The sequence below is a fragment of the Eptatretus burgeri genome, chromosome 4 (assembly GCF_056783735.1).
Source record: "Eptatretus burgeri isolate ZD-2024b chromosome 4, Ebu_testis_v1, whole genome shotgun sequence".
Classification (NCBI taxonomy): Eukaryota; Metazoa; Chordata; class Myxini; order Myxiniformes; family Myxinidae; genus Eptatretus; species Eptatretus burgeri.
In genome coordinates this window covers 67,554,112-67,574,111 of record NC_140964.1, presented here as the reverse complement: position 1 = coordinate 67,574,111, position 20,000 = coordinate 67,554,112, and the positions used below count along the sequence as shown (strand labels likewise).

Here is a 20,000-nt window from a genome sequence, read left to right as displayed (position 1 = left end):
TGATAACTTAAGATCACGTGCGATCGCATTCACTTTCTTTCCTCCTTCATACTGTTTGATCACCTGCATTTTTGTGGCGAGATCAATGGCCTTTCTTTCCTTCTTGGCAGGTTGAGGAGGAGAGAAAGATAATTGCCTCTTGGTGGACAGCTTGGGGATGACATCTTGAGACCACGCTAACATGCTAGCAATTGTGGGCGCTGGGGTGGAAACTGAACAGTCTAAGTGGGCGGAGATGCGGAGCATTCTGGTCGTAAAGTGGTCATAAAGTCGAACAGTCGTAAGTCGCATAGGTCGCAAGTCGACGACTACCTGTATATGTATATTTGAGGCCCCGTGAGGAGGAGTGATGTAAGCGACATTTTTAAATGATATGATGATGATGATAGGCTCGGATGATAGGGTAAGGATTAAAATCGTGCTATATGGCATTAACTCCAAAATGGCCGATGCACCCCTTACATCACCCCTCCTCGCGGCGCTTCATATATATATATATATATATATATATATATATATATATATATATATATATATATATATATATATATATATATATATATATGTAGCCTGGTGTTGGCGCAGTGGTTAGGGCAGCGGCTTGGGATCCAAAAGGTCCTGAGTTCAATCCCCGTTGGGCCACTGAATTAATACACCAGGGGGTTGACTCAGCCTGTCATCCTTCCGAGGTCGGCGAAATGAGTACCAGTGTACTGGGCCGGTGTATACCCCGGTTAAAATAGGTGTACCATATCCCTGTGTCGTAAGAGGTGACCAGGGTTGCGTCAGGAAGGGCATCCGGCGTAAAACATGTGCCAAATCACTATGCGGATCATACGGATGAACCGCTGTGGCGACCCCTAGCGGGAGCAGCCGAAAGAAGAAGAAGAAGAAGAAGAAGATATATATGTATATGTATATATATATATATATATATATATATATATATATATATATATATATATATATATATGTGTTATATATGTGTATATATATGTATATATATATATATATATATATATATGTATATACTTATGTGTATATATATGTATATATATGTATATACTTATGTGTATATATATGTATATATATATATATATATATATATATATATATATATATATATATATATATATATGTGTATATACTTATGTGTATATATGTGTATATACTTATGTGTATATATATATGTATATACATATTTATGTCTATATATATATATATATATATATATATATATATATATATATATATATATATATATATATATATATATATATATATATATATATATATACGAGCATATATCCTTATCAGGAATCATATCAGGAATTTTGTCATATACTGATGAGGTTTAACACTTTATCTTATCTTCAGATCCATGTTTTTCCCCATACAAATGATACTGTATTTTCAATTACCCATCAATATAGTTTTTCCATTTACCTGTGTCATGCACTGGCTCTGATTTTCCTTCCTGCTTGCCATGTTTTTATCTGCATTTATTTTCTACATTACAATATGTTGTATGTCTTTCATCCATATTTTAACAGGTAAGTAATGCATGAAACTGATTATAAATATTGGGGTACCATGTTTTCTCCATTTCCTTCCATTTGAAGATATTTACATACCCCATACCCAGGTATCTATCTATAATTCCAGCAATCTGTGTGTTTGTGTGTCTGTCTGTGTGTCTGTCTGTGTGTCTGTCTGTGTGTCTGTCTGTGTGTCTGTCTGTGTGTCTGTATGTGTGTCTGTATGTGTGTCTGTATGTGTGTCTGTATGTGTGTCTGTATGTGTGTCTGTATGTGTGTCTGTCTGTCTGTCTGTCTGTATGCGACCGCAGTTTCTCGACGACCGCCGGTCCGATCGGATTGAAACTTGCCAGGAATATTGCTCAGGACCCGCGGATGTGCCTTTTCGAGGTTTGATATTAATCGGATGAGCGGTTCCCAAGTTACGGCCATTTATCTGTCACCCAATGACAAGACACGGTGCTATGATGTCACGAATGACGTCACAATTAATATTTATTTATTTATTATTATTATTAATCGAAGGAACGAAGCTGCACATACTGGCATGCACCTACGGGCATGCACCTATGGGCCCGCTCCTACGGGCCCGCACTAGTATCTATAATTCCAGCAATCTATGCATGTGTGTCTGTCTGTCTGTCTGTCTGTCTGTATGCGACCGCAGTTTCTCGACGACCGCCCGTCCGATCGGATTGAAACTTGCCAGGAATATTGCTGGGGACCCGCGGATGTGCCTTTTCAAGGTTTGATATTAATCGGATAAGCAGTTCCCAAGTTACGGCCATTTATCTGTCAACCAATGACAAGACACGGTGCTATGACATCACGAATGACGTCACAATCAATGTTTATTTGTTATTATTATTTTTTTGCATGATTGACGTCACAATTCTTCTTCTTCGTTGTTTGGTATGACGTCACAATCGACGCTGGGGACCTGAGTATGTGCCTTTTCAAGGTTTGATATCGTTCTTCATCCGTTTCAGCTGTTTCCCAAGTGTTTCCCAAGGTTTTTAAGCTGTTTTTCCCCAAGGTTTAAATTATTTGTTCAAATTATTAATTAATCCCAAGGTTTGAATTTTCCCAAGGAAAACAGCTGTTTCCCAAGGGTTTGAAAGCTGTTTTTTCCCAAGGTTTGAATTAATTGTTGTGCTTTGTAGACATTTGTGAATACATTTATAGAGGGGGGGGCGAAAGAGAGGGGGCGTCACAATTCAAGAAAGGGGGAGAGAGGAGGGGGCGAGAGAGGGGGAGAGAGGGGGCGAGAGAGGAGGGGTGAGAGCGAGGGGGCGAGAGAGAGGGGCGTCACAATTCAAGAGATTGGGAGAGAGGAGGGGTGAGAGTTGGGGCGAGAGAGAGGGGCGAGAGAGGAGGGGGAGAGAGGAGGGGCGAGAGAGAGGGGGGCGAGAGAGAGGGGGCATTACAATTCAAGAAAGGGGGAGAGAGGAGGGGGCGAGAGAGGGGGAGAGAGGGGGCGAGAGAGGAGGGGTGAGAGCGAGGGGGCGAGAGAGAGGGGCGTCACAATTCAAGAGATGGGGAGAGAGGAGGGGTGAGAGTTGGGGCGAGAGAGAGGGGCGAGAGCGGAGGGGGGAGAGAGGAGGGGCGAGAGAGAGGGGATGTCACAATTCTTCTTCTTCGTTTGATATGACGTCACAATTGACGCTGGGGACCTGAGTATGTTTCCCAGGTGTTTCCCAAGTTATGGCCATTTATGATACGGTTGGTCCGATCTAATTGAAAAAATGCCCAAATCCAGTCGTCGTTTACGAGAGCGAAGGAACGAAGCTGCACATACGGGCACGTACCTACGGGCCCGCACCTACGGGCCCGCACTAGTTATTATTCATTCGGAGTAGAATCAGTGAGCTTGTCTCATATTTCAGAGGACTCTATCTTAATGTGTGCTCATGTTGACATATCATGTTCCCAGGATTAGTGAACAATTCCTTTGAGCATGCCATTGTTGTTGCGTTTTGACCCAGTCACGAAAAATGTGTTTTTGTTTTGTTTTGTGTATGACCAGCAGTTGATCCAGCAGATCTGAGATTTAATGAAAAGCATGCCTCAATTATGTTTCGTACACACAGCTGACCTAAACTTATTAAATTTTTGTTCACTGGTTACTGTTTTCCATATAAATTACATCACAGTGGTTTTTTTTTTTTTGTTATTTATTATTATTATTATTATTATTATTATTATTATTATTAGTTTATTTTTTTTGCAGACCTAGCTAAAGTTGGAAATGTCGACAAAAAGGAAGTCGAAGAATAGGAAGTAAAAAAAAAAGCCTCTGTATCCTTTGGTTTAACTTACATCACTGAACGTGATGGGACACAAAAGCCACAGTGTTTCTTGTGTGGCAAGATTTTTGCCAATGGAAGCATGAAGCCAACAAAGCTGAAGGAGCACCTCACGTCTGTCCATCCTGAAAATACATCGACAGTGTGGATCTTTTTCGTGCAAAGAAGGCTCGATTTGGAAAGGTTGGAACTTTGCCAAAACATGGAATTGCCCCAACACAAAAGCCTTGTCTTGAAGCATCCTACAAGGTTGCTTATCGCATTGCCAAATAAAAGAAGCCACACACACAATTGGAGAGACTTTAGTAAAGCCATGTGCCCTGGACATGGTTGAGCTGGTTTGTGGATTGGATTCGAGGAAGAAAATTGAAGCAGTGTCTTTGTCAAATGATGTCATACATTCCAGAATAGTTGATATTTCTTGTAATATTTTGAAGCAGGTCATGGAGGAATTGGCAACTACACCATTTCCCTTCAATATGCAACTCGGTGAAAGTACTGACATTTCTCAGTGTAGCCAGCTCCTTGTTTTCATCCATTATGTGCACGCTGATGCCATCAAAGAAGAATTCCTACTTTGTGAGCCCCTTTTGTAAACTACAAAGGCCATTGACATCTTAGAAATGTTGAAAAATTTATTTGCCAAGCAATACATTGACTGGAAGAAAAATTTGGGTACTCTGTGCACAGATGGAACACCTGCGATGCTTGGCAACACATCTGGTTTTCCTGCTCTGGTGAAGAAAGAAGCTCCTCACGCCATCGTGACTCACTGTATTCTACATTGGCATGCACTGGCATCAAAGACTCTGCCAACAATCCTGAAAGAAGTCTTGTCAACTGCCGTGAAAGTCATCAACTTCATCAGAGCCAGGGCTCTGAATCATCGCGCTTTCAAGAGGTTTTGTCACGAAATGGGAGCAGAATATGAAGTTCGTCTCCACCATACATAAGTTTGCTGGCTTTCCAGAGGACAAATCTTGAAGCGCTTGATGGAACTTAGGGCAGAAGTTTCACCTTTTTTGAGAGAAAAGGAAAGTCCACTCTTGGAACAGTTTTACAGGGAAGAATTCATTCACAGCTTGGCTTATTTGACAGATATTTTTGCCCACATTAATGTGGTAAGTCTTTCGATTCAAGGCCCTGCAGTCACCTTTATGGATGCTGCTGAAAACCTTCAAGCTCTTTTGGCCAAGCTGCCACTGTGGAAGAGGAGATTGGAGGCAGACAACTATGCAAACTTTCCAATGCTGGAGGAAGTGCTTCTGCAGGATGGAGTCGAGAGAGACAAAGTCCTGCCAATTTCTCTGCATGGAGAAATGTGCAAACACCTGGAAACACTGCAGAACTCTTTCGAAGGTTACTTCTGCTCAGATGACCTTAAAGTTCAAACGTGGATTTGTAATCCTTTCCTTGCTGATATAAAAACTGTATTACTGATGCAGACCTTGCCAAAGATGACCTCATTGACCTGAGGGCAAAGGAAATGATATGACATGACTTCAACTCAAAGAGTCTTGTGGAATTTTGGTTGTCCTTGACACAAGCCTACCCTTGTCTGGCAAAGCAAGCTATGGGAGCTCTGATTCCATTTGCAACCACATATCTTTGCGAGTCAAAATTTTCAGCACTTGTTACCATCAAAAAAAAAGTAGAAATCGACTGGATGTCAAACATGACATGCATGTGTGTTGCCTTGTCAAAGACCACTCCACAATTTCATCTTCTTTTTGCAGCCAAACAACAGCAGCCTTCTCACTGAAATGTACTTTTGAGCAGAATTGAAGTTTATTTTTTGTTTAATTTGCACAATTTGGATATAATACATTTCATTTTATTCAGGGAATGGTTATTGATTTTTGCATGAAAAAAGTGAGATATATTCTTTGTAAAGATTGTTTTTTCTATTCTGATTATGACGGTATGTGAAGGAAATAATTTTCTTACGCAAAGAAATTTTTCATTGTATGCAAAATTTTGTGTTTATGTGCTTATGTGCATTTTTCTGAAGCTTTCACCAGATTCTCAAAGGGGTCCATGACTCAAAAAAGGTTAAGAACCACAGCTATAGATGTTTATCCTCATCGCCATGTCATGAATCTGGGGTGTGTTCAGTTCCCAAGTTTCTTGCAGAGCGCTTGCCAAGTGGCTTAAGCACTCAAGCAAGGACTCCATGATAAACCGTCGATAAGGCACGGCTGGCTTGGCAAGTGCGAGCTTGCTGCTTGGTAACAACACACTACTGGGCATCTCAACAGCACACAGTACATACAAAACACTGACAAAAGGACCTAAAAAAATTGAACACTTCAAATATTAATCATGAGTATTTTTGCGGTAATGAAAACATACCTTGTTCAGACCCACACATCCACCCACAGACACGAACTCAGCTTTAGAAATAAGATTTGGAAACAGTGAGACACTTCACATGAAACTGCCATGTTTGCATGATATTTCCTACTCTTCTTCTCCTTATTCTTTTGCCTCTCATAGTAATCAGCAAATAAACTTTCTACCCACTATCCTCTGTCATGTAATTTTCCATTATTTTTGGTATGTTGTAAAAAAGGCTGTAATTATTCGTGCATTCCTGCTATTGCAGACATCGCTGCGTGATGACGTCATGTGTGGGGACGTCTTTTTTCATACTTCGCACGGAAGCAAACATTGGATATTTTGCCTTGTAACAGTCATTGCAAATTCTGGTAAGCAAACATTGAGTTATATGTGACACGTTACTGTCTCGCAGACAGGAAGTAACTGTGTTTGACGTCCCACAAAGTTGTTGGTTTTTTCTTCATGAAATATCACTATTTTGTTTCCTCTGCATAATATGAGAATTATTATCGTTCCTTCTTTGGGCGGTGTATATTTGACAGCTGTCACGATCGCTGCGGCAAAACATGCATTACCTCGTTTGAGTTGTAATCAAAATGTTACTTTTTTTCCCCTCAAAACGATATCTTCATTTAAATGATAGAAGATGTATTGTTCAGTCTTCAAATGTACACGAGGCATTTAAAACAATCTGAGCTACATGAAGAGAAAAAGATGGTGACGATTTCTGGACGGCTGGAGGGTGTGGCCTGTAGAATGCGTGGCGCTTATGACCCACAGACACAAACTCAGATTTATATATTAGATTCATCACATCCTGTTTAAATGTTAATTTCCCAAGACCGTGAAGAACCCTTAAGACCGCGAGGACCCAAAAGATCTCAATGACCCAAAAGTCCCCGAGGATCCAAAAGACTCAAAAGACTTCCTTTCCTCTCACCCGAGGAAAGACATTGAAGACCTAAAGGTCACTGAAGACCCCTACGACCTGAACACAATTTAGACCGCTTATACCCTTCAGACAGATTAAACAGCTTAGACCCTTTATAATTTAGACCACTTAGACGTTTTCATATCGCAAATTTTTTTTCAAATAAATACATCACCAATAGAACAAATACATCTGTAGAAAAGGAATGTTTGTATTTTGATTGGTGTAAATCATGACAACACAGCAAATATGTGACGTCGATTTCTACGACGATGTGTGGAGAGGCGAGCGTAGCGAGCCGATCCACGATAGTAGATATATGAAGATATCATTTGAATGTCATGAAAATTGATGATTTTTGTGACCTTAACCCACTGACCCCAAAAACAATAGGCTTCTTGCTTGTGATGACCTCTATCAAGTGGTTAGGTTTCATAAAGATCAGATTGAAAGTGCGACCTGGTGGTGATAGATAGACAACAAACAGAATAACAGACCAGCACCAGACCAACCAATATACTTGTGAATCTTCCACTTTGCAAGTAACAAACAGACGGGTGAAACACATAACATCTGTCCATCTCTTAACGGTGTGGCAGAGGTATTACTTCTGTATATTAATTTATTTTTGTGGGATAGAAAAAATTCAGATTGCCATAAGAGTGAAGCATACATATGTCATTCATGATGACTGAGGAATGATGATAACTGAAGAACTTGAATATAAAAACTCGATTTTCCATGTGCTTCGTAAAGACATGGCACAGAGTGACATTGACAACCAAAATTAACATATTTCTTCGACAGCCTCACCAAGATCTCCAACTCTTGCAGCTGAGCCTGTTTCTTCTCGGTGGTGATTCTCAGCTTCATGGGAATCGTGTATTCAGCTGCAGTTTTCAATCTGAAATCCTGTATAGTTTCCTTGGCCATCTGAATGGCTGCAACGATATTGGGGTCCTCGTATGACTCGTCTGGACGGGCTGCCATTCTGTGCAGGAAATGAAGTAAGGATCTTTCAGCTTTGAGAATGTCAAAAGTGTTTAATTGCACATCACACACACACAATGCTATTTTAATTAAAATTTCAGCCCACAGAGTTGGATCACTCACAGCTTGCTCCACTGCCTCTGACGTTCTTCCTGGTGTTCCCGAATGCTCTCGACCTTGGCTTCTGTTTTGCAAGCCTGCTCTGAGTGGTGAAGGATCGGTTCCTCAACATCTTTTGATTGTTTTTGTTCACACAGAGCTCCTGGAAGCAAAAGTGATGAATAACATCAGGCATGCATGTTAGCATTGTGACCAGATGAGTTCAACCGTCTTGTGAGAGAAAATACTTATCTTTCGTGCCATCTGGAAATAAGCTTGGCCTCCGACCCCCAGGTCCAGCCTCTTGTCCCTTGTTCTCTGCTGTTTGGGTGATGTTGGTGCATGTCAGGAGTTTCCGTATATCTTCTGGTAATGAACACATGCAGTAGGTGGATACCTCGTAGAGCCCATCAAATGAATGCAACACAATAAGTTCGTATTCTTCAGACGCCTTGAAACTACAAAAAAGGGACAAAAGTTTTAAAACTATGTAACATGATACTGCAATTTCACAGTGACTGACAATTATGAATTATTAAATTGTATTGGTAAAGGGGTCATTTGATATATTACATATTGTTGAAAGAAAAAAAAAACCCAATGCAACCCACTCTTCCCCCTCTTCTCCATTCATACCCTTTTTCATCCCTGCCCTACTGACCCCCACATGCCTTCCCTCTATTCTGCCCACCTCAACTACATTTCTCTTTTCTTCTCTCAACCATCCCACCTTTTTCCCCCCCACCCCATTCCCTTCACTCATTTGCCATCCCCTCCCCACGAAAAAGAGGGGGGGGGAAGAGGGAGAGTGAAGAGGTGGAGGAGTGGGGGGTCGACGAGGGGTGGGGAAGTGAGGAGGGGGAGGGAAGACAATGTGAGGTGAGAGGAAAGGAAGGAAGACATGCGGTAGAGCGTTAACTATGATTCATACTGTCTCATCAAAATGATTCTGCATAGAATATCAGTGAAGATGGAAACAAAACAAGAATAAGACGTCGTGCAAAGCACGATACTTGCAAAATCCAGAAAACAAATTTGACCTCAAAAATAATTGGTGGTTGAATACAATGACCAAATATGCAACTCCTCTTAAAATTTCAAGTCAATGCGCTGAAAATTGAGGATTTTATTAAATTTGGCCCAAATTGGCCTTTTGGCCTATGTTGATTTCAAAAATAATCGGTGATTGAATTCAGCGACCTGATATGCAAATGGTCTTCAAACTTCAAGTCAATCAGATGAAAAATTGAGGATTTTAGAAATACCACCTTCGTTGTTGACCTTGGGCCTATGTTGATCTCAAAAGTAAGTGGCTGGTTGAATTTAGTGACCTGAAATATAAATCTTAAAATTTTAAGTCGATTGAATGAAAATTGAGGAATTTAGAAATCTCACAAGTTTCTGACCTTTGGCCTATGTTGACCTTTTAGTCTATTTTGATCTCGAAAATAATTGGCTAGTTGAATTCCGTGACCTGAAATATAAATCCTCTTCAAATTTCAAGTCAATCGGATGAAATTTGAGGATTTTAGAAATCTCATCTAAGTTGTTGACCTTTGGCCTTTGTTGATCTTTTGACCTCAAGACAGTAGGCTTCTTCCTTATGACAAACTCTAACATGAGGTGAAGTTTCGTGAAGATCGGTTTAAAATTGTGACCTGCAGGCGACAAACAGACAAAAAAATCGACTGACCAATATACTTGAAAAATCTTCGATTTTGCAAGTTACAGACAGACAGACGATTGTTGTGATTATCGTTTAAAAAAAAAAATAATGAAATGATTCATGTTTTATTGAGTCACGGCAAAAAATATTGGCACCCTTGCACTCTTTTTTTTTTTTCCACAATTTTTTCCAAAGATATTGTTGTGGTTGAGGAAATTTGCAAACCACCATTCAGGTCCTGTAGGTGAGATATCTCTGTAAGTACATGTGTAGTTAGCCCAAACCCGTTGTTTAGAGGGAATAAATGTGATTCATTCGGGCTGCGACCCTTTAAGATCAGGATCAGGGGAGGTTCACGCCCACTTTTTCTCCATCCAATGGGCGAGCGTGGCTCCACCCCCAAGCTCATCCTGATCCGGAAATTTGCATATGGGTTCTCCTGCCGCACTATAAAGCGCCGAGCGTGGGGCAAATTCAGTCAGTTTCTGTTTCGGGCTCGGGCGAGTTGGAGAGGTGTGGCGGCGGCGAAGTGTGGCAGCAGCAGTCAAGACGGGTCTGGAGGAGAGTCGGTCTGTCGGGGTTCGGAGTCTGTCGGGGAGCTGCAGAGAGGGGAAGCTGGGAACGCGGTCGAGGTCGCAGTGGAGTCGCTCGTCGTGGGACCCAAGCAAGCCAGCTATCCTCTTTCCCCAGAGCATCAACAACCCCCCCTGTTTCCCCCCGCGCTGAGATAGTGCGAAAAGGGGCCCCGTTCCCACCCCATTCCAAGCAGTGCCAACGAAACCCGCAGAGGAGCGCGGAGTCGGGGCACCGCCGCCATTTTGCGGCTCATCACAAGACGGGTAGGCTCCACGCGGTCTCGGCCCACAGGCCCGTCTGCCCCCTTGTCGTTGAGGGTGACCCTTTTCTTTTGATTTTGAGTATATGTGTTGTCGGCGCCGTCGGTAAAGTAAAACTGTGTAAGTGTTGCCGTGTGCTCGCGTAGTCGGTAGTAGATCTGCATTGTGTTTCTTTTGGTGCATAATTGTTATGTTTCTTTTACATTTGCTTTTGGTGCATAATTGTTGTAATTGTATATGTGTGCTTTCCGTTTGCCGCGGAATAAATGTGCCTTATGTTGAACTGCTTTTCCCGTTTCGCTTCGTCTTTTCTTGAATTGAATCTCCATCTTACTTCACGTAAAGGGTTGGTAGTGGGCTAAATACACCCGATAATTAATCGGAACCGTCGAGGTTGACGATAACACCGCTCGGTTATCCCGGTAGTACGGAACGGGTCGCTTAAAGTGGCCCGTGTCCGAAGTCGACCTGCGGCGAGGTGCGATCGCCCGGTCTACCCTCCGTGTGGGTACTTAGGTAGGTCGAATTTGGCGAACAACCCTATCCCACGCGGGGGGCCTATTGGCACGATCGTGGTGAGGCCGAAAGGCCCACCCGTGACTAGTTCCCGGCGTTAGTCCGAGAGGGTCACGACGGAATTGTCTGTCCGGTGAGCGACGTGCCGCGATTCGAGTTACGTGGCCGCTCGCACGCCAGCGGGCGCGAATTCGCAACAATATGTTGAAATTGCCAAAAGTATTTGGTCTCCACAATTCTTTATTTCACTGTTGATATTACATAACCTTTGTTTTAATTCAGAACTTAATATATTGTTACGAATCTACGCCCGCCCGGCGTGTGAACGACTGCTTTTAACCGAATCGCGGCCGTACGCCCACCGGACGAACAATTCAGTCGTGACTTTCCGGAACAACCCCGAGAACCAGTCACGGATTTACCTTCAACGCACACCACGGCCCAGTCCGTATTCTACCCGTGCGCGACGGTCAATTGCCGAATATCGATATACCAAAGTATTCGTGCGGGTAACCTACCGAGGGACCGTACCTCGGCGAAGGCCTGTTTGGACATGAACCGCTTAAGCGGTTCGTTCCGTTCTGGGATAACCGAGCGGGTATTATCGCCAGACCTCGCCGACCCGATTCTATTATCGGTATTCAAAAACCAACTAGTATTCCGAAAAACAATATGGCACTTCAATGGGGGAAAATGACACGACGAACGGGGTACATTTAAACAAGCACATTTATTTTACACGGATACATTTATTATACAAGCACATATGCAGTCAGGAATGCAAAACACTAACATGCACATTTACAGAACAAAAGCAAAGCAAAAGGTGCTACGACCGTCTATAAGCAATTATGTACAGTCACTTGTACGGTTTTACTTTCGGGACTCGGCGCCACAACATTCATACAAAGAAAAAGCAAGAAACGACCCCCTCATAGACAAGGGAGTCAGACTGGGCCCGTAGGCCTTTATAACGTGGGACTTTGGTGACCGAAAGGGCCCCACGAGACCGTTGCAGGTTACATGCACTCTTGTGGTGCCTTGATGGGGCGATCCGTGACGTCCCGTCCCCATGGCAGCTAGCGTAGCCGCAGTTGAACTCGGGCCTTCCGCCTGGCAGGTGAGCTCTCTCCGGCTCTCTCCACACGAATGCGTGGTTTGCGCGACACAGCAGGCAAGGCTGCGCCTCCAACTCGCGTCTCTTTCGCGACGCCCGGACTCTCCACCGACTGCAAGCTCCAAGCTCCCGACTCCGACACGAGCCCAGACCTCCACACAGCTCCTTGGCTTCTTCAGACTCTCTGAACCCTGACAGACACTCTCCACCGACTCAGACCGACTTCCTCCAGACCCCCTCCAGACTGGTTGAACCGGCGCTCTGCGCGGCCTTTTATAGGGCTGGTGAGACGAGATCCGACCTTCGCCCTCTGACCTCTGACCCTCCGCAGAGAGCGGATGTTGCAGGAATCACCGATGCTCTTGATCCGAATTGCGGGCGAAGCTTGCACGGAGTGGACGTTGTGGAAATCACCGACCCTGCACCTCTAACCCTGCGTGGAGAGCGGACGTTGCAGGAATCACCGACGCTGCACGGCGAGAGAACCCTTGCCTCTGCCTGCAGCGATGCCGTTTGATCGGATCTCGCCGCTGCTGGCGCAAAGATGGCATCGTTTCGGAGACGAAGGTGAGGCGATGTTTTTGGTGTGGAGATGTTGACGGTTGCTGGCAAAGTGGTGAGGATGGCGTGGTTTGTGGAGAGGCAGGTGTGGTTGTGGTGGTGGAAAGGCGGTTGGTCTGAAGCGGTTGTTGAGAGCGATGGTGGTGGTGGTGGTGGTGGTGGTGGTGGTGGTGGTGGTGGTTGTTGTGAAGCAGTTATTGAGAGAGATGCTCTTCATTCATGTCTCTCATGCTCTTCATTCTCCAATCTCATCGTTTCTTTCAATTGGCCGATTTCCTTTTCCTGTTTCATTCCTTGTTCTTTCACTATCTCCGCATACTTCAACCTTGCTCTCTCCTTTAGTCGTTCTTTTCCTTTTTGTTTCTTCCTCCACTGTCTCTCATGCTCTTCATTCTCCAATCTCATGGTTTCCTTCAATTGGACGATCTCCTTTTCCCGTTTCATTCGTCGTTCTTTCACTATCTCCGTGTACTTCAACCTTGCTTTCTCCTTCAGTTGCTCTTGTCTTTCTTTTTGTTTCATTCCTTGTTCTTTTTGTTTCGTGGCCCACTGTCTCTCTTGTTTTTCCTTCTCCAATCTCATCGTTTCTTTCAATACTATTTCTTGCATCTCATTCTTTAATCTGGCCTTGGTTTCCAGCTGTTCGATCTGCACAGTGTGGTTCCTTAGGCCTAGGTCACATTTGCCACGGCGGCCGTGAGGTCTCCAAAATCTGCGGCCACTAGCAATTCTACGGCGGCCGCAGTATTTCCACGGTCACACAATGTAGCAGTCACATATGTTTTTATTTTTCAGGGAGCCGCACGGCGTGTTTATAAATTGTGGAGACCGAAAACGTGGGGGTGCCGTACGGTCTTTGATTTGATGTTGCACGGTGACCTTAGGGCGTCGCTACAGCGGCCATATAATTTTCAAGGCAGACACAAGGTGACCGCAGGGGGGCCTTAGGCGAACGTGCGGCCAGACGGATAGTAACGAGTGGGTATTTATACCAGTCCTTTTTTTTTGACTGAAATAAAAATATACGAGTATATATAGCTGAATATACTTTCACTATAATATACCGTGGTCCCCCAGAATCCAAACGGCCAAGCTGTTTGAACAAATTGGAATCCAAACAAATTTTTCGAGAAAGTTTGGCCCTAAAAACCTAATACATTTTAAAAAACCGAACACAACGTGGCATTCAGGTTTGTTCACGTGTCTCCCCCACCTGTTTCACCCGCATCTTCGCGCTTTGTTCATTCAGTTCGTCGGTGGAAGTACTCAGTCACATTTGCTCTATGGCGAGGATAAGGCGGCCGTACGCCCTCTGAATTGACAGGAACGTGCGGCAGCCGCAGAGAAACTGAGGTGGCCTTAGGGTGGCCCTACGCCGTTTGGCTATATTTTACAGGCCGTAGGGGCGCCGTGGAATTATAACTGCGAAGTTATAACTTTTTTCATTTCTACGCTCGCCGTAGCAATTCGACAAAGCCAAGCTATGACGTTGATGTGCTCCACGTCGACTGTACATAGGGCGTACGGTGGGCTTGCGTTTTCCGTGCGGCTGTCGTAAGCTCTTCTTAATGAAAAATGAATTTTCCCAACCCCCAAAAAATTACGGCACCCCCACGTTTTCGGTCTCCACAATTTATAAACACGCCGTGCGGCTACCCGAAAAATAAAAACATGTGTTACTGCTACATTGTGTGACCGTGGAAATACTGCGGCCGCTATATAATTGCGAGTGTCCGTACATTTTGTAGACCCTCCGGGCGCTGAGCCAAATGTGACTTCGTCCTTACCTCGTGTTATCACCTTCATTTGTGATGTTTGTTTTTTTAATCATCTTGTGTTTTAATTAATCACAAAAAAAGCAATCCAATCACGTGGTGTGACGGACTGTCAGGCAAGGATTGAATTTCAAAGCAAAATCGGTTGTAATTTTTAATATCCATGATTATGTCAGCCCGATGCGTTTGATGAAAGTGATTGTGGTTCTGGGGGCATCATGTTTGATGAGCTGCCCTGGGGGCAGCGCTCTCGCAGAGTGCGCGAGCGATCGAAACCCAGGCCGGAGCACAAGCCTTTGTGGGCCTTTGGATGTGGCGATTGTACCAGTTTACATCCAATACACCGCCACCGAAGGTCATTTACTCATCCTATTTTACCTTAAACATGGGGAATTTCAGTTTAAAGTGTCTTGAAAGTGGGTTTCTTTGGGTCCCCGAACGGATTAATTCACTTTCCATTATTTCTTCTTGGGAAAATATTTTTGAATCCGAACTTTTTGCAATCTGAACAGCCTCCTGGAACGAATTAAATTGGGATTCTGGGGGCACCACTGTGTATAGGCAAACACCTATAGTCCGATCTCTAGCGGTAGCGCACGGTGGATGCATGGTCGACGCAGACTGCCACGGAGGCCGTACGAAGGTGCACGGCGGGCGTAGGGGAACCGTGCGTCGACCTTGCGTTGCCCACAGGTAGTCACACAGACCGCAAGGCCACCGTACGGTGACCGTGTAAATAGTGCGGCCGCCGTAATTTTTGGGGGGTTGAGAAAATTCATTTTTCATTGAGAAGAGCTTACGGCAGCCGCGCGGAAAACGCAAGCCCACCGCACGCCCTATGTACGGTCGACGTGGAACACATCTACGTCATAGCTTGGCTTGTATAATTGCGACGGCGAGCGTAGAAATGAAAAAAGTTATAACTCTGCGATTTCATTCCATGGCGACCCTACGGCCTGTAAAATATAGCCAAACGGCGCAGGGCCACCCTGAGGACACATCAGTTTCTCTGCGTCCGCCGCACGTTTCTGTCAATTCAGAGGGCGTACGGCCGCCTTATCCTCGCCGTAGAGCAAATGTGACTGAGGCCTTCACGTTTCATTCTCCGTTGTCTTTCTTTCCTCACTCAACATCCTCAGTTCGTTTTGTAATTCCCTCTCTCTGTTTTGGTGTTTCTGTAACTCAGAAGCTTTTTTTTCTACTTCCTCTCTCACCTCCTCACACTCTAACCTTGCTTTGGCTTCTAACTGCTCGATCTGCACAGTGTGGTTCCTTAACATTTCATTCTCTGTTGTCTTTCTTTCCTCACTCAACATCCTCAGTTAGTTTTGTAATTCCCTCTCTCTCTGCTTTGGTGTTTCTGTAACTCAGAAGCTTTTCCTTCTAATTCCTCTCTCATCTCCACACCTCTTTCACATTCTTCCTTCCTCATTTCATCCATTCTCTTGCTCATCTCCTTTATTTTTTTGTTCAGTTAGGTCTTCTCTTGTACCAACTCAAAGGTACTCCCCTCTACTTTCCTCATTTCTCCCTGGAGTTCTTTGAACTGTCTTGACTTTTCCAACAATTCTTCCTTCCTTTGCTCCAGATATTTCTCTCCTCTTTCTATCTCCTGTTCCAGGCTCTCCCTTATCTGATTGCCTGATCTTACCTCTTCCTTCAGTAGTTCCAATTCCCGATCGTGTTCACATTTTTTCTTTTACAGCGTTTTTTCCCCATTCTTCTTCCAAGTTCTTCCTATTCCGAGAATTACTAATTTGCTCCTCCTCTTTTCTTTTATTCAGTTCGCTCGCCTTTTGTAACAAAAACCCACGTAACCAGTCTACTTACGTCGTTTCCTTATGTAGTTCCTCGACTGTGCTGGCTAATTCCTCATTCGGCTCCCAAATTCGTTCCTGTGCATCGGCTAATTCAGTTTGCAATGTACTGCCGTCACCCTGCCTCGCCTGCCATGCCCCCATGGTTTGAACCGGTGGGCGGGAGCTCTTTCCCCGCCGTGCAGTGCGGCTCATTGTGCTATTAATAACGGCCCGCTCACGCCTCGTGCCGCGCTGAGGTGCGGCCGCGCTGCCATCTTGCAACTCTAAGTTTGTTTGCCGGAAAAGTTCCTGCACAGGCCGCTCCCACTGACTACAATTCGTGGTGGGGTTGTAATAAAAAGGAGAACCAGATACATTGCATTGCCGTATTTCCCAACCTTCCGGTACGGGTTCAAACCGTATGGCGAAGGCGTCCTTCACCATGGATTCTACCATTTCTAAACGCATATCTAATACCCCCGACTTCCGTTCGCCTTGAACCGCCATCTTGCTTAACGGAAATAATTTAAAAGCCCGCAATTTAATGGGAATCGAGGGTCGCTCTACACACCCCTGATCCGATTCCCGTTAATTTGGTTGGAGGCGGGATGGATTTGAATCCCACACTCCTGAACACCAGTGTTACAAATCTACGCCCACCCAGCGTGCGAAGGACCGCTTTTAACCGAATCGCGGCCGTCCGCCCACCGGCCGAACAATTCAGTCGTGACTTCCTGGAACAACGCCGAGAACCAGTCACGGGTGTGCCTTCAACGCACACCACGGCCCAGTCCGTATTCTACCCGCGCGTGACAGGGTCAATCGCCGAATATCGATATACCTAAGTATTCACGCGGGTAACCTACCGAGGGACTGTACCTCGGCGAAGGCCTGTTTGGACACGAACCGCTTAAACGGTTCGTTCCGTTCTGGGATAACCGAGCGGGTATTATCGCCAGACCTCGCTGGACCCGATTCTATTATCGGTATTCAAAAACCAACTAGTATTCCGAAAAACAATATGGCACTTCAATGGGGGAAAATGACACTACGAACGGGGTACATTTAAACAAGCACATTTATTATACACGGATACATTTATTATACAGCGCATATGCAGTCATACAGCGCATATGCAGTCAGGAATGCAAAACACTAACATGCACGTATACAGAACAAAAGCAAAGCAAAAGGTGCTACGACAGTCTATAAGCAATTATATACAGTCACTTATACGGTTTTACTTACGGGACTTGGTGCCACAACATTCATTCAAAGAAAAAGCAAGAAAAGACCCCCTCATAGACAAGGGAATCAGACTGGGCCCGTGGGCCTTTATAACGTGGGACTTTCGTGACCGAAAGGGTCCCACGAGAACGTTGCAGGTTACCTGCACCCTCGTGGTGCCTTGATGGGGCGATCCGCGACGTCCCGTCCCCACAGCAGCTAGCCTAGCCGCGGTTGAACACGCGCCTTCCGCGTGGCAGGCAAGCTCTCTCCGGCTCTCTCCACACGAACGTGCGGTTTGCCTGACACAGCAGGCAAGGCTGCGCCTCCAACTCGCGTCTCCTTCGCGACGCCCGGACTCTCCACCGACTGCAAGCTCCAAGCTCCCGACTCCGACACGAGCCCAAACCTCCACACAGCTCCTTGGATTCTTCAGACTCTCTGAACCCCGACAGACACTCTCCACCGACTCAGACCGACTTCCTCCAGACCCCCTCCAGACTGGTTGAACTGGCGCTCTGCACAGCCTTTTATAGGGCTGGTGAGACGAGATCCGACCACCGCCCTCTGATCTCTGACCCTGCGCGGAGTGCGGACGTTGCAGGAATCACCGACGCTCTTTATCCGAATTGCGGGTGAATCTTGCACGGAGCGGACGTTGTGGAAATCACCGACCCTGCACCTCTGACCTCTGACCCTGCGCGGAGAGCGGACCTTGCAGGAATCAGCGACGCTGCACGGCGAGAGAACCCTTTGCCTGCAGCAATGCCGTTTGATCAGATCTCGCCGCTGCTGGCGCAAACATGGCGTCGTTTCAGAGACGAAGGTGAGGCGATGTTTGTGGTGTGGAGATGTTGACGGTTGCTGGCGAAGTGGTGAGGATGGCGTGGTTTGTGGAGAGGCAGGTGTGGTTGTGGTGGTGGAAAGGCGGTTGGTCTGAAGCGGTTGTTGAGAGTGATGTTGGTGGTGGTTGTTGTGAAGCAGTTATTGAGAGAGATGTTGGTGGTGGAGGTGGTTGGTCCAAAATAACGATAGTAAAGAATAACGGCTAACTCAAAGATCACAGCCCTGTCCACACGGATAATACCCATTAAACAACGGTGGGAAAATCTAACTGAACACGGACTTATCGGCATAACTGACTGAGGACCTATATGGTGTTCTGTGAATTTCCACAGCCATAACAATATCCTTTTAAATATGCAACTCCTCTTCAAATTTCAAGTGAATCGGATGAAAATTGAGAATTTTAGAAATTCGGCCGATGTTGACCTTTTGGCCGATGTGGACCTCCAAAATAATAGGTGGTTGAATTCAGTGGCCTGAAATATAAATCCTCTTCAAATTTCAAGACAATGGGAGGAAAATTGAGGATTTTAGAAATACCACCTTAGTTGATAAACTTGGGCCAATGTTGACTATTTGGTCCATGTTGACCTCAAAAAATAATTAGCTGGTTGAATTCATTGACATGAAATATAAATCCTCTTCAAATTTCAAGTCAATCTGATAAAAATTGAGGAATTTAGCAATCTCACCGAAGTTGTTGACCTTTGGCCGATATTGACGTTTTGGTCAATGTTGACCACAAAAAGAATTGGCTATTTGAATTCAGTGACCTGAAATATAAATCCTCTTCAAATTTCAAGTCATTCGGATGAAAATTGAGGATGTTAGAAATGTCACTAAAGTTGCTGACCTTTGGCCGATGTTGAACTTTTGACCTCAAAAACAATAGTTTCCTTCCTTACGAAATACTCTACGATGTGGTGAAGTTTCGTGAATATGGGTTTTGAAATTGTGACCTGTAGGCGACAGACAGAAAAACAAACAGACAGACAAGCCGGTAGGCAGCGATGGGTCGCCGAGCATGGAAACTATAAGATATAGAGCAAAATGGATGTCATATAGCGGATAGGGAATCACCTAAAGATTATGCATATCAAATCTAATCCAGTCCATCGACTGATAACTACTTGGTATTCATTTGAATGAAAAGTTCCGAAAATGCGGTTTGAAATCAGAAATCTCCAAAGTTTGAGGGGGTGCTGTGGGTGAACAAAGATCTAAATCGAAAATCCGACTCGATTGTTTGTGCGCAATGTATTCCAGACGATTAGTGTGAATTTTCATGACCATCCGACCATAACCCGAGGAGTAGCATTTGGCGCAAAGGCATCTCCAGCTCTCGCATATTATCGATTTTTGCACAAATTGACCTTTGACCTCTGACCTAAGCGAAATCGGTCAATATGTCCTGAGGCAACGTTGAGGTACTCAGCATACCATGAACCTGCAA

The 20,000-nt window shown here is 44.8% G+C and overlaps 2 protein-coding genes and 1 long non-coding RNA gene across 10 annotated transcripts in view; 1 reads left to right on the top strand and 2 right to left on the bottom strand.

Moving 5' to 3' along the window:
• Positions 1 to 8,362, bottom strand: part of LOC147028274 (cilia- and flagella-associated protein 44-like) — a 127,979-nt gene extending 119,617 nt beyond the window's left edge. The window contains exons 1-2 of the mRNA XM_085878538.1: positions 8,229 to 8,362; positions 7,929 to 8,106 (exon numbers count right to left, since the gene is read on the bottom strand). Coding sequence (XP_085734664.1) covers positions 7,929 to 8,105 — 177 coding nt within the window. The 5' untranslated portion in view covers position 8,106; positions 8,229 to 8,362. The remainder of the gene's footprint in view (positions 1 to 7,928; positions 8,107 to 8,228) is intronic.
• Positions 3,812 to 20,000, top strand: part of LOC147028272 (uncharacterized) — a 123,324-nt gene continuing 107,135 nt past the window's right edge. The window contains exons 1-4 of one of the 2 annotated variants that reach the window (XR_015057501.1): positions 3,812 to 6,072; positions 6,450 to 6,552; positions 7,923 to 8,122; positions 8,207 to 8,317. This is a non-coding gene — a long non-coding RNA (uncharacterized LOC147028272). Of the gene's footprint in view, positions 6,073 to 6,449; positions 6,553 to 7,922; positions 8,123 to 8,206; positions 8,318 to 20,000 lie in introns of those variants that run through there. The other variant, XR_015057500.1, reaches the window with a different exon arrangement.
• CFAP44 (cilia and flagella associated protein 44) overlaps positions 8,425 to 20,000 on the bottom strand; it is a 160,541-nt gene continuing 148,965 nt past the window's right edge. For 6 of the 7 annotated variants that reach the window (XM_085878531.1, XM_085878530.1, XM_085878536.1 and 3 more), the window contains one exon: positions 8,425 to 8,662. In XM_085878531.1, the coding sequence (XP_085734657.1) occupies positions 8,428 to 8,662 (235 nt within the window). In that variant the 3' untranslated portion in view covers positions 8,425 to 8,427. The remainder of the gene's footprint in view (positions 8,663 to 20,000) is intronic. The other variant, XM_085878537.1, reaches the window with a different exon arrangement.